This window comes from Tarenaya hassleriana, unplaced genomic scaffold (assembly GCF_000463585.1).
Source record: "Tarenaya hassleriana unplaced genomic scaffold, ASM46358v1 Cleome8, whole genome shotgun sequence".
Taxonomy (NCBI): domain Eukaryota; kingdom Viridiplantae; phylum Streptophyta; class Magnoliopsida; order Brassicales; family Cleomaceae; genus Tarenaya; species Tarenaya hassleriana.
The window spans coordinates 2,750,481-2,762,137 of record NW_010970490.1 but is presented as its reverse complement, the minus strand read 5'-3'; the positions used below and the strand labels follow the sequence as shown (position 1 = coordinate 2,762,137).

The following is an 11,657-nucleotide window of genomic DNA, read 5'->3' as shown; positions in this document are numbered from 1 at the left end:
TCATCGTTAATGTAGGAGAAGCGATGGAAAGCGACGGAGACCGGAGGTTTCGCTCCGAGGAAGCGTCCGAGTCCCTCCATGGAACTGTCGAGCTCATCGGCGGCGAAATCGTGATAGACAGTGACCTCGCCGGAGAACCGAAGCAGGAGGAAGAGCAGGAGCATGTACTGTACGGAATGTTCCTGGGTCCGGGTTCTTGCCTCTCAAGCCCGTGTCCAGACCCGAACCCGTGTCTGGGACTGGTCGAGCTCTCGCTACCTGCCAGTGACGCCAAAGGCGAGTAGAATTCCTCTTCTTCGTCTCCGTCTTCTTCCTCGGTGAGAGAACCCGCCGCTTCATAGTTCTGCTCGAAACCACGAGGCGGCAACGGCGGAAGCGGTCGGATTTCCGGCGACTCCGTCTTCGATAAATCCGGCCCGGATTCGACGATTCCATTGTAGCCCTGATCATCTGCAGAACGCGGTGTTACGACATTGCTCAGGTAGAGAACCTCGGAGGCGGTAGGAGATACTGAGAGCTTGTTAGCGGTGTTTCTCTGCGGGGGACAGAGTTCACGGCTACTGTTGTCGGAAGCTAAGCTCTTGTCTTCCTCCTTGAAATGACGGTTATGCCCTCGCCAGTGTCCGTAGAGGAAGAAGGCGAGACCGGTGAACGTGGCGACGGTCAATACGGCGGAGATAGCCGGGACTAAGAGTTTCCGGGAACCAGGTTGAGATTTAGGGGAGCGAGGGAGGACGAGGGCGGAGATGTTCGCCGGGAAAGTAACGAAGGTGGCCGGAGGCGGCGGTGGAGGGACGGAGGGGTACGACGGGAAAAACGGGGAGCCGCCGGCGGTAAAAGAGAAAGACGGAGGCTCCGGCGGGGGGAGGACGGCGTCGTAGGACGGCGTCGTAGAGGAATCGACGGCCGAGAATGGCTGGAGGGGCGGAGGTTAACAGCAAGAAGAAGACAGTGAACAGTAGAAACGACAAAGAGTCATGCATGGTGTTGCTTTTTTTCTGCAGAGCAGAGTGTGTACGTCCTCTGCAGCCTGCACTATGTGCCCTAAGGGAGGAAGAAGGTGGATGATGCCATTACAAAAGAAACTTTTTTTTTCTATATACAGCGTGTAATTTCAAATTTCAGATTTTCTTAGTAAATGAATACTGAGTGAAACTATTTTATAAGCAATAATATACTTTGAAGCCCTTGTTTCAAAAAGAATCTTTTTTTTTTTACTTTCCATCATGGAAAACATAAAAAGCTGGGAAATTTGGACTGTTTGCCATGAAACCAAGTGAAAAGTTGGGATTTTTCAAAAGCCCTCTCCCATAATTTCCTTTCTTTCTACTGTTCCAAACACTCAAGAGAGAGAGAGAGAGAGAGAGAGAGAGAGGGCCAAGAGGCAAGAGGCAAGAGGCAAGAGGCAAGGGCATCTTCTGCTTATGATGAAATGTGAAACTGCATCAGGTTTCAGATTCAGAACTCATTCATCTTCACAAGGAATAATCAGATTGCAGATGTAGAGACATGAAACTGTGGATGATACTAAACTAAACCCTTTTATTTCTTAATCACTGATGAGATGAAGACAGCATTGAGATTTCTTGGCAGTTCCAAACTGGTATTATATGAACCAGACAGATCAAATCAAAGTCTAGTCTTGCCATTAAGAACATAGAAGACTTCCTCTTCAACTGCATCAAGCTCAAACCCTCCGGTTAAAGAGCCCTGCAGTTCCAAACCGGTTTTCTATGATCCAGACAAACTTCATGGAGTGTATGTGCAATTCAATCCGTTGGAGAAACACACTCTTGACTGCCACTAACATGATATTTGATTGCAGAAGCTTCTTTACTCACAATGATATATGGAGCTTCAATTCAATTTTACTTCACAACTCAGACGGAATGAGCTGCCAATTGGTATTTGGTGTGATCTGTATGCTTCTTTCTCTGTAACAAAATGAAGTAGACATCATAAGGTAGTTCCACAGCTGCGAGTTTCTGACGGCTGTAAAATCCTCGGTTTTGATGCAAAGTTACAAATTTGAGCCCAAGAAAATGGAGTCTAGTTGGAGTTGTTTTGATTTGAAAACCAGAAAAATCAGACGCAAGAACAAGTTAGGGTTCCATGTGGTACCTCATTGTTGTAGTCATCTGTCTTTCAGTTAACCAAACCACGCAGGTCGTCGAGGTGGCGGAGATGGGTAATAACCCTAAACCGATTGCGACGACGAGAGGAGAAGTCGAGAATATCACATTGGACTCGAAAACAACGAGAGGCAAGGGCCCCGAGACTGGAGTACGGCCCAGCAATGATCGAAGAGCTCGGCCGAGGAGCACCACAGTCAAAAGATGGCTGAAATTAACAAGATGTCTGTAAAAATTTATAAAAATATTTTTCAAAATAATTAGATCATAAAACGATAGTTTTTTACATAAACAGAGACAAAAATAACTAGATCATTGATAGATATCTTTGGAATTTTCTAATAACCTAAGAGTATAATGGTTATTTTTCTACTATTCGAATACACACGGGTAATTAACCGACTCGAAAATACTAACCTGAACCCGAACACGAATTTGGGGTTTTAGACATAAATAAAACCCAATCTCTGGCCAAACCATGCATCAATTGGAAGAATATCATGTTCTATATCATACCAAGGAGAGGAATAAGATGATTATCCAAAGGTTGGGAGGGAGAGAGTGGTTCACCAAAGGGATCGTTTGGATCTTTGACCGCCGCCAATAGGCCCCATGCCCATACCATAACCACCAACCATAGGACCACAAAATCAACCATTATGCATCTTTCCCCCATACATACTAGAACCTCCCTATGGACCAACATATAACATCTCCCTTATACATGCCATGACCATGCATTCAGCTCCTGTATGATGAACTATGCCCACCATATGATGAACCATACAGGCCTGAATCATGCCCAGAAGATATATAACATAAACAAGAATAAGCATTCTGTTTTCTATATTCCGAAATCCATATTAACATCACTAGGTATCATCATGAAGATATATATACACATATATCACCATAAGTGCTCGCATAGTTGTGTTGTTCCCAAGGTCGAGTTACCATAAGAGCATTTGTATTAGCAGCCGTAGCAGTTCTATTTGCGGTGGTAACTATTTCTAGGAGGTTTGAATCTGCAGCAAAAAAAAGAATGGGTACACTACAAAACCAAGGAGGCAACAGCTTCTGAGCTTGAAAAAGAAGAACTCCTAACCAAAATTGACGAAATAGGTGAAGCGAAACCCTAAAGATAGATCTATACGATCGTGTGTATATATCACCGGAATGGTTACAAAGCCACGTGTTAGCTGAGACGCCATGGCCGGGAAGTGAGAATGGAACCCACAGAATTTACCTGATGATGGCTGAGACGCCATGGCCGAGACCATTCGAGGGCCATTGTAATCTCCACCGTCAAACTTGGGAGACAGAGAGAGAGGACAAACGGGGACGTCGAGAAGCGACGGAGAGAACAAACGGGTCACTTTCTACTTTTAGGTTATTACATCTTGGCCCCAATATTTTCAACTAATTATCATACTTTTCCTGGGAAACCTAATTTGACGAAAAAGACGACAAATCAAAATCGAAAGGGAAAGAAACAGATAGAGATGAAAAGGAATAAAATTTTATTACAAAGATTCCATTTTTTTCGAAGCAAACCCAGTTGGCGGTCGGATTTTCCCACAACCCAGCTCCGTCTCTTTCTCCCTGTTCCAATCCCGCCATAGATTTACACTAACAATCTCTGCTAGTTCTAACACTTTGGGTGAAGAATTCTCTGTAATTTTGGGGAAAGCAAGCGTCTTTATCACGAGCACGGGAGTGATTTAACATTAGTTAAGGCGTAGTTAAGTTCCTGTCTGGGTAATTATGGCGGCGAGCGCGAACCCTTCGGGAAGCAATCAAGAGGGTTCGTCGGCGGCGGTAGACAAGGTTTCGGCTTCTTCGGCGGCGGCAACGAATGGAGCTGCTGTGAATTCGACCAATAATGGAGGAAAATCAGGCGGTGGAGCTGCGGCAGTGGATAATTCTCCGACGATTACGGCTTTAAGGCATAATCCAGGAATCTCTGTCGATTGGTCTCCGGAAGAGCAGTCTCTGTTGGAGGATTTGCTGGCAAAGTATATCTTCTCGTTTCTCTCTGCGTTATGCATATGGACTCGCTGTTTTTTCTTTGAATTTTTTGCTGAAATTCCGTAGTTTCTCTTCAAATTAGCAGTTAGAAATTGATTCTCTTTCTTTTGCTCGAGTTTCAGACATCTTGTGATTGGTTCCGTGAACATGTTTCCTCGGAGTTTTATATTGAAAAATGTAGAGATGTTCTTGGTGAGGGATCTTATCCTTGTGTATAGTAACTAAGCCGTCGTCTTCCCACTGTTTAATCCACTACCTTTGCCAGTTGTGCTTCACGCTTATCTATATGTTAGCTTAGTGCAAAACACATATCTTACCCTTCAAATTGATGTGCAGGTTTATTGCTAGTCAATCCACATTCTTGCTCGATTTTGGGCTCGTTAGGCCACTGATTAGCTATGCGTTTGTGGTTTGTGTCATTTCAGGTTGCTTGCTTATGTAAGCAACAGTTTGTTCACTGGTGTTGTTCCTTAGTGCTCTATGTTTTGAGCTTATAGGATATATTTTGAGAATAAGCGTCAAGATCTGCACTGAGTTGGCGTTTCCCGAAAGTTCTGCACGATCCCTTTTCGATATTTTCCCCCTCACTCTTTGGTAAACGAGGTTTTACAGGTACGCGTCAGAATCTACCATCGTTCGTTGCGCTAAGATTGCGATGCAGTTGAAGGACAAAACGGTCAGGGATGTGGCCCTGCGTTGTAGATGGATGACCGTGAGTTTCTTCTAACCTGTTGTTGCCGAGATTGTGTGTCTCTGATTTGTTTCTATCAGTGGATTCAGCATCATCGTTAATGTATCCTTGTGTGATTACCGACAGAAAAAGGAGAATGGAAAGCGTAGGAAAGATGATCATTCGTCAAGGAAAAGCAAAGATAGAAAGGTATTACGGATTACCAACTGGAAGGAACCGAAAGCAGTTGAGATTGTGGACATATTAAGTTGCTTACTTACGATGTTTGCATAATACCGAGCGACAGGAAAAAGCCACGGATTCTTCAGCAAAGTCTTCGTCTCATTTGAACGCTAACCCTAATGGACCTTCTTCCTATGCTCCTCCTATGATGCCTGTGGACACTGATGATGGTATTTCTTACCAAGGTTTGTCCGAGAATCTGCATTTTTCTTGTTCTTTCAGTTGATGCTCTTAGATCAAAGCGTCTTTAAAACCGTGATTCTCGCAGCTATCGGTGGCGCGGCTGGAGAGCTTCTTGAGCAAAATTCGCAGATGTTTAGTCAAATTTCCGTAAATTTCTCGTCTTTCCAGGTGAAAATTGTACTTCTCAATTCTCAACGCGCGGGACTTTCTATTGTTGCAAAGTACTTGGGAAATCCGCTTATTACCTCTTAAACTTATTCCGGATCATTACCCGTGGATATCTTCCTCGTTTGTTTTCTTCGATTGCAGATGCACGAGAACGTCAATCTCTTCTGCAAAACCCGGGACAACATTCTCGCAATCTTGAACGAGTAATCTTCTTTAACCCGTTTCTACGCTGCAGACTTGGTGCCTTTTTACTTCTCTCATTGTTGCCCTCTTCCAAGACATGACACACAAACTCAGCAGTTTGAACGGTTGGACATGTATTTTTCCGCAGTTTAAACGACATGCCCGAGGTAATGAAGCAGATGCCTCCTCTTCCGGTGAAGGTGAACGAAGAGCTCGCGAACTCGATCCTTCCCCTCCGCCCGCCTCATCAAATGCAGTCATGATCTTATACAAGCAGTAAGCTCATCAATGGTTTCTCCCGGTACACTTCTCTAAATCCGAGATCGAATCGAATTCCAGCGAAAAAAAGAGCGAATAAATCGCGGGCTACTTAATAACAAGAAGCTCCAACGTGATGATTTGTCGAACGCCCCCGACCCTTTAGAGTAGTTTGTTCTCAGCTCATCATTTCCGGGTTTCGGTTCGGTTCTTATTGATCTGTGTTCAGGGTTGTATGGCCCGTGTAGGATGTGAATAGAGTCATGTCTGTGGGGAAATCTGTGGCCTTTGTAACAAAGTCAGTGGCTTATGTTTTCAGTGTCAAGTGTTTTCATGAGAAGTACATACGAAGAAACTTCATTGTAACTCCATTGTCCAAAAAAAAAAAAGTGTAAGCTTTTTCCGAACAATGGCGATTTGCGATCGTCATTCATTGCTCTCCCATGGAATTTGCAGAATCTCGCAAAAATTCTAGCATTTTGTCGGAGAACGGGAGCGTCGGTTAGGGGTGGGAGTGTCGGTTAGGGGTGGGACCAGATGGGGAAAAAATCCGAAGATCGTTCAAGCGGATTTGAAATATGAACGGATAATCCGGGGATATTTTTGTTTTTGATAACTCGAAAGTTCAGCAGATATTCGGATCAACTACATCTTTCAAGACGGAAAGATCGGGAGACAATTTGTGTATCGTAATTAAATTGCGCAGTTCCTCCCCACCACCTATAGAGTCGAACATAGGATCTTGTTAAGGACTAGACCACCACATGGAAGGTGGATAACAGTTAATCCATGGATATAGGACGAAATTTCGGTTTTTATCTTAAAACTCACCATGTTTCTCTCTCTATCCACGGATATCCGCAGATTTGGAATATCCGAAACCGAATTGACCATCGATGACGGGTTCGAGGGATCGGATTCCGAACCCTAGAACTGAAGTTGTTGCTGGGGTTTGGAATTGGAATCCAGTATCCCAATGGATTCAAAATACATAAGAAACGTTGCAGTGAAAATGCGTCGTGATTTCGTGTATTCGGTTTTTGTAATCATTAACGAAGAGAAACAAAAGCGTGATTCCAACCAAAACTAGTCTTTTAGTTTACGCCAAACATTTCTTGTTAGCATAAATTTCTTTTGACGTTTTGGGTTAAAAGTGAAAACAAATAAGGTAGGAAAAAAACTTGAAGATATATAACCTACAAAAAAAAAAAAATCAGCCGTGTAATTATTAAAGGAAGGGTATAACAATTTAGGTTGAGAAAACAAACATTAGAACCTTATGTTTTTTTTTTGGCATAATATTCAAATTAAGGAAATAAAAATTTTATTTTTATTATTTTAAATTTAGCCTGTCAATTTTTTTGGGCAAAAACAGTTGTAGACTTCAATAAACATATTAGATGAGAAAAAAAAAAACGAGAGAAATTAGGTTATCTGAATACGGGGATTCTTTTTTTTTTTGTTGGCTTCGTTTTTCATTTTAGTTTTATTTTAGAAAAATTATATTCAAATTTTTACAATCAGTTTTTATTAGATTCTTGTTCGGTTTGAATTGAAAAGGGTTTTTTTTCAGTTATTTTGTATTAAATTTTAATTGTATTATTTGGGTTTTGAAAAATACATTCGATTGATACTTATTTTCATATCCCTAACATTTTCATATTCATAAAACATTTTATATTTCGTAAAAAACTTATAAAAATTTCGTCTATTTGATTCAAAAAAAATTGCAAGCATTTCAAAAAAAAATCACGAAATTATATTACTCTACCAAAAAACATAGTAATCCAAACGTACAATAAAAAATCAGGCACTCAGTTTCATTACAAAACTAACAACAATAATAATATGATGATGAGAAAATTTAAAAAAAAATCCTTTACGTTTTTTTTTTTTTACTTTTGCATGAACTTCCTGACTTCCAAGCCGACAGCAACAAGAAACAAGACGGCGACGACAAAACCGTAACCACCGTTCCAAGCGCTTCCGGCTTTGCCCAAATGGATACCGTAGAAGACATTTGCTATTGCCAATATTATCAGAATTCTTCCTACGTTGTGGTGATACCAATTCCAATATCTCCTGTATTTCGATTGCTTATCCGGTCGAGCCAACAACGCCATCACCTGTTTCAGCATCCATCCATATATATCATGATGATGATGATGATGATGATGATGATGATGATATAAGAAGAAGATGAAGGAGAAGAAAACACAGACCTGGAGGCAACCCATGACGAGAATGGTGATACCAAGGCCTTTGTGGGTGGATACAGTACTAGCTTTTGTCCGGTTTTCAAGAACCAAACCGCAGATAACACCGGTTAAACCGAGTAGAAAACCGGTGGTTTGGAGTGCAGTATGGGCGTAGAACCACATAGGGTCCCATCTCTTGAGGTGACGAGCAACTAAGCTGCCGATGACGATGAATATTCCCCACCCGAACATATTCAGCAACCCGTGGGTCTTCCTCAGCCTTGAGTGTGGTTTTGCTTTCACTACCCTTTGCACAGCTTTAAAAGTACAATAAAAAAAAACAATATTATCACTTCATATGTATTGCAAATAATGAGTTTTGGAAAATACTCTAGTGATAATATACTACTACATGTACCCAACGGTTGGATAACTCGATCGGTGAAATGGGATGCAAAACGTCTATACCGTCCCGAGTTCGAATCTCAAGTTGGAGAAAAAAATATAGTTCCAATCACATGGTTTACTTCCGATCCATAAATTAGTCTGAGTTTCGGCCCATGACACCCGATTACCAAAAAAAAATATATATCGCATACATTTTAAATATTAGAGGTGGATACAATCGTACAGATAAATAGCGGCAAAAATTTAGATATCCTAAACGAATCTGAATAAATAGAAAAATCATGACCCATATTTGAAATTAAACAGTTCGAGTATCTATGAACATTGTGATTTTTTTTAAATAAATTTTAATGGTAACTGTAAATAAAAATGAGGGTATTTTGGTAATAAATGTAAATGGTTACTAAATTCGGATATACGTACGGTGTCTAAATCTGAACCTAAATTTGATAATAACGCGTCTTTATTATCCGAATATGAACACCAATTCGGATATCCAAAATTTGGGACGGATTCAAAACAAATTAAGATTAGATTTTGATTTTAGTTTGGTTGTGAAATAAGTGAACTATGATCATTTCGTAATCTATATTCTTTTCATCGTGATTCTCACAATTATGTCAGCACATATAATCCTCCCCCCCCTGAGTTTTAGGATAAAATCAAAATTTATATAAGAAAACGTCAAAAATAATTTTGTTCATGCTAGGTTTATATTCCCCTGTTACACCGCAAGTATGATTTAAAACAAATTTCAAATATTATTTATCACAAATAACTTGAAGATTTGGACTGGGATACTAATATATGCATCATCCTAATTTACTGTAAATTTCCTCTCTATATTTTATTGTTAAAAATCTTCATTTTCTAAAGATATTGCGTATTTATTTCGGTTTCGTTAAATCATATTAATTTAATTTTAAAATTTCATATCAGTTCATTTGTAAATTATATTTAATTCCATTTCGAATATAATATATAGTATTAGATTTATTTGTTTATTAGTAGGCTCCAACATATAACAAGATTAACTTAGTTAGATAACAAAAATGCAAGTAAATAAAATCTCTAGGAATAATTAAACTATAGTTAAGAAGTTAATTGGATGTGCGAATGTAGCAGTTAAACTAATCGATTTGAGTAATCGGGCAGTCGTGCTTGAAACACGTCAGCGCAATTATTTTAAACAATTTATTAAACAAATATTCAATTAATTTTCAAAGAATTAAAAAATATATATATGTGCAAAGGCTGGAAAGCTGCATGTGCTTACCTGTGATATAATTCAAAGACGTTGAGATCATCGTCCGGTGCTCCGTCAAGCTGTAATCCGGCGAAGATGGGAAAGCTCCGGCGCGTCCGAGCGCGTACAGAACCTGCGTCCGCGGCTGCTCCGCCGTTGTCAACTGGAAACTCAGGTACAGGCGCGACGACACGGACTCAATCTTCATCGATCCGTTCACGATCGTCAGTTCTCCCTGGTCAACCACCACCTGGTCCGGCGTTTTCCCGCCGAGAAAGTACTGCTTCACCTCTCCTCTGCCGCCGGACGGAATCCATCCCACGACGGCGCTCGATCCGATCATTTGACCGTTCGTCGAGAACCCGATCGCGATGAACGAGTTCGAATCCGGCGCCGAGAGGACGAAGCTCCATGTGTTCGCATCGGTTCTCGAGTACTGCATACGTGAGATTAGAAATTTCCGTCAATGGAGATGGGATTCAGTTCCTGAGGAATCCGAATTTCGAAATTGTAGAAGTTTGGAGGAATTTCAATTTTCAATCTCCGGTGAACCAAATCGAAGATCCATCGCAACAGATAATACAGTTTTTCCAGATTCAAATTTCAAAATCGGAGGCGAGCTGAGATTCGAGAAAGACTTACACGGAGGATGTAGTTTTGGAGACTCCACACTTCGGCGCACTGGAGGAGGCTCGCATTGAACGAGAGATCGTTGAGAGGTAGCGTCGAACTGCAGGAATCCGAAGGTTGCTGAGCGCTAACTATGGCAGAGAGAGTGAGAAGATGAAGAACGACGAAGCGGAAGATGAACGAAGATGAAGAAACCTTCATCTTCTTCCTCTCTCTCTTTCTCTCTCTCTCTCTCTCTCTTCTTTCTTTCTCTGTCTGAATCTGAATGATGAAAGAGAAAAGAATGTAGTGGAGGGAGCACCATCATCATCATCATCATCATCATCATCGTCATCACGAAGAAGCAGTTGACAACAAGAGAACAAATGGCATTTAATTAATTGTTGAATTAGTTGGGTGATGTATTGTTTTGAACAAAGGGATATTTGTACAATAAGAAACGACATCTATGCGCGCAGTTTTTTTTGTTGGGATATTCAAAAAATGAAACCGGAATTTTTTTCATTAAAATAAATATATTTAATAAAAAATATATAAATTAAATCGAAACGGATTAAAAATAATAATAATAATCAATTGTAATCGAAACCCAATCCAAAATATCATCTATCTGTGATTATTGCAATTTTTTCCCCAAAGTCCAATATGAGGATTCAATATATAGGTTTTGAATGCTGATATAAAATATGCATTTGTGGTCGTTGAAATTTAAAATAATGACACGTTACTTGGTGTGGATTTGAAGTCATAATAATAGAAATTTTTATTAAACAAATTTTCAATCTAAGACTTTATCCTTTGTTTTTTAAACAGAAAAACCCTGCTTAATAAACAATTTCTTTTTTCCATTTTTTAAAAGTTCAATTATTTTAAAGCTTTTAATTTTACAATCTGATCAGTGTAACTAAAAAAACCGAAGAAAGGTTTCACAGTGGAAATGGGAACTGCTTTATTGGTTTTTAACACAATAAAGTTGTAGAAAATGTGATTGATGAAAATATTTTTTTATTTGTGCCTCATGATTATTTTAAAAAAAAATAGTCCTATTTTATCCAAAACGGTTTTTGCTATTCAAAAAGTCATAGTTCATAAAATCTGTTTTTTTTTTTGTATAATTGAGAAATTAAAGTTTTAATTATACAGTTAGCAAATAATACCTTAAAAAAACAAAACTCCCTAGAGTTAATTATCAGAATCACAAATTACATATCCGTAAAATCATAAAATTAAAATTTATTATTAGTTAAAAAATTAAATTGTATTTTACTAACAGGTGTTTGAAGCGGTCAAATGTAATCCGACACACGAAG

The 11,657-nt window shown here is 39.7% G+C and overlaps 3 protein-coding genes and 1 long non-coding RNA gene across 9 annotated transcripts; 1 reads left to right on the top strand and 3 right to left on the bottom strand.

Moving 5' to 3' along the window:
• Window position 1: 1 nt before the first annotated feature.
• Window positions 2-1,268, bottom strand: LOC104803092 (formin-like protein 10; the record flags this gene model as incomplete). The annotated part of the gene is made up of 2 exons (XM_010526969.1): window positions 1,236-1,268; window positions 2-916 (listed from the first exon to the last, which is right to left on the bottom strand). Coding segments are annotated over exons 1-2 (948 nt in total), but the record flags the coding sequence as incomplete, so codon positions are not given.
• A 254-nt stretch (window positions 1,269-1,522) lies between these two features.
• Window positions 1,523-3,531, bottom strand: LOC104802639. Of its 6 annotated transcripts, none has more exons than XR_770075.1 (5): window positions 3,379-3,531; window positions 3,044-3,157; window positions 2,550-2,923; window positions 2,122-2,358; window positions 1,523-1,934 (listed from the first exon to the last, which is right to left on the bottom strand). It is a non-coding gene; the product is annotated as an uncharacterized LOC104802639 (long non-coding RNA). The 6 variants fall into 6 exon arrangements; XR_770076.1 differs by having other exon boundaries at window positions 2,122-2,340; XR_770077.1 differs by lacking the exon at window positions 2,550-2,923 and having other exon boundaries at window positions 2,122-2,340.
• Window positions 3,532-3,679: 148 nt separating this feature from the next.
• Window positions 3,680-6,275, top strand: LOC104802640. The gene is made up of 7 exons (XM_010526334.2): window positions 3,680-4,147; window positions 4,773-4,872; window positions 4,978-5,040; window positions 5,138-5,258; window positions 5,342-5,424; window positions 5,566-5,627; window positions 5,756-6,275. The coding sequence occupies exons 1-7, from the start codon at window positions 3,897-3,899 to the stop codon at window positions 5,868-5,870; spliced, it is 795 nt and encodes a 264-aa protein (XP_010524636.1). The 5' UTR covers window positions 3,680-3,896; the 3' UTR covers window positions 5,871-6,275.
• Window positions 6,276-7,607: 1,332 nt separating this feature from the next.
• LOC104802637 (cytochrome b561 and DOMON domain-containing protein At3g07570) lies at window positions 7,608-10,772 on the bottom strand. Its single transcript, XM_010526333.2, has 4 exons — window positions 10,360-10,772; window positions 9,748-10,153; window positions 8,088-8,380; window positions 7,608-7,991 (listed from the first exon to the last, which is right to left on the bottom strand). The coding sequence occupies exons 1-4, from the start codon at window positions 10,546-10,548 to the stop codon at window positions 7,761-7,763; spliced, it is 1,119 nt and encodes a 372-aa protein (XP_010524635.1). The 5' UTR covers window positions 10,549-10,772; the 3' UTR covers window positions 7,608-7,760.
• Between the last annotated feature and the right edge of the window lie 885 nt (window positions 10,773-11,657).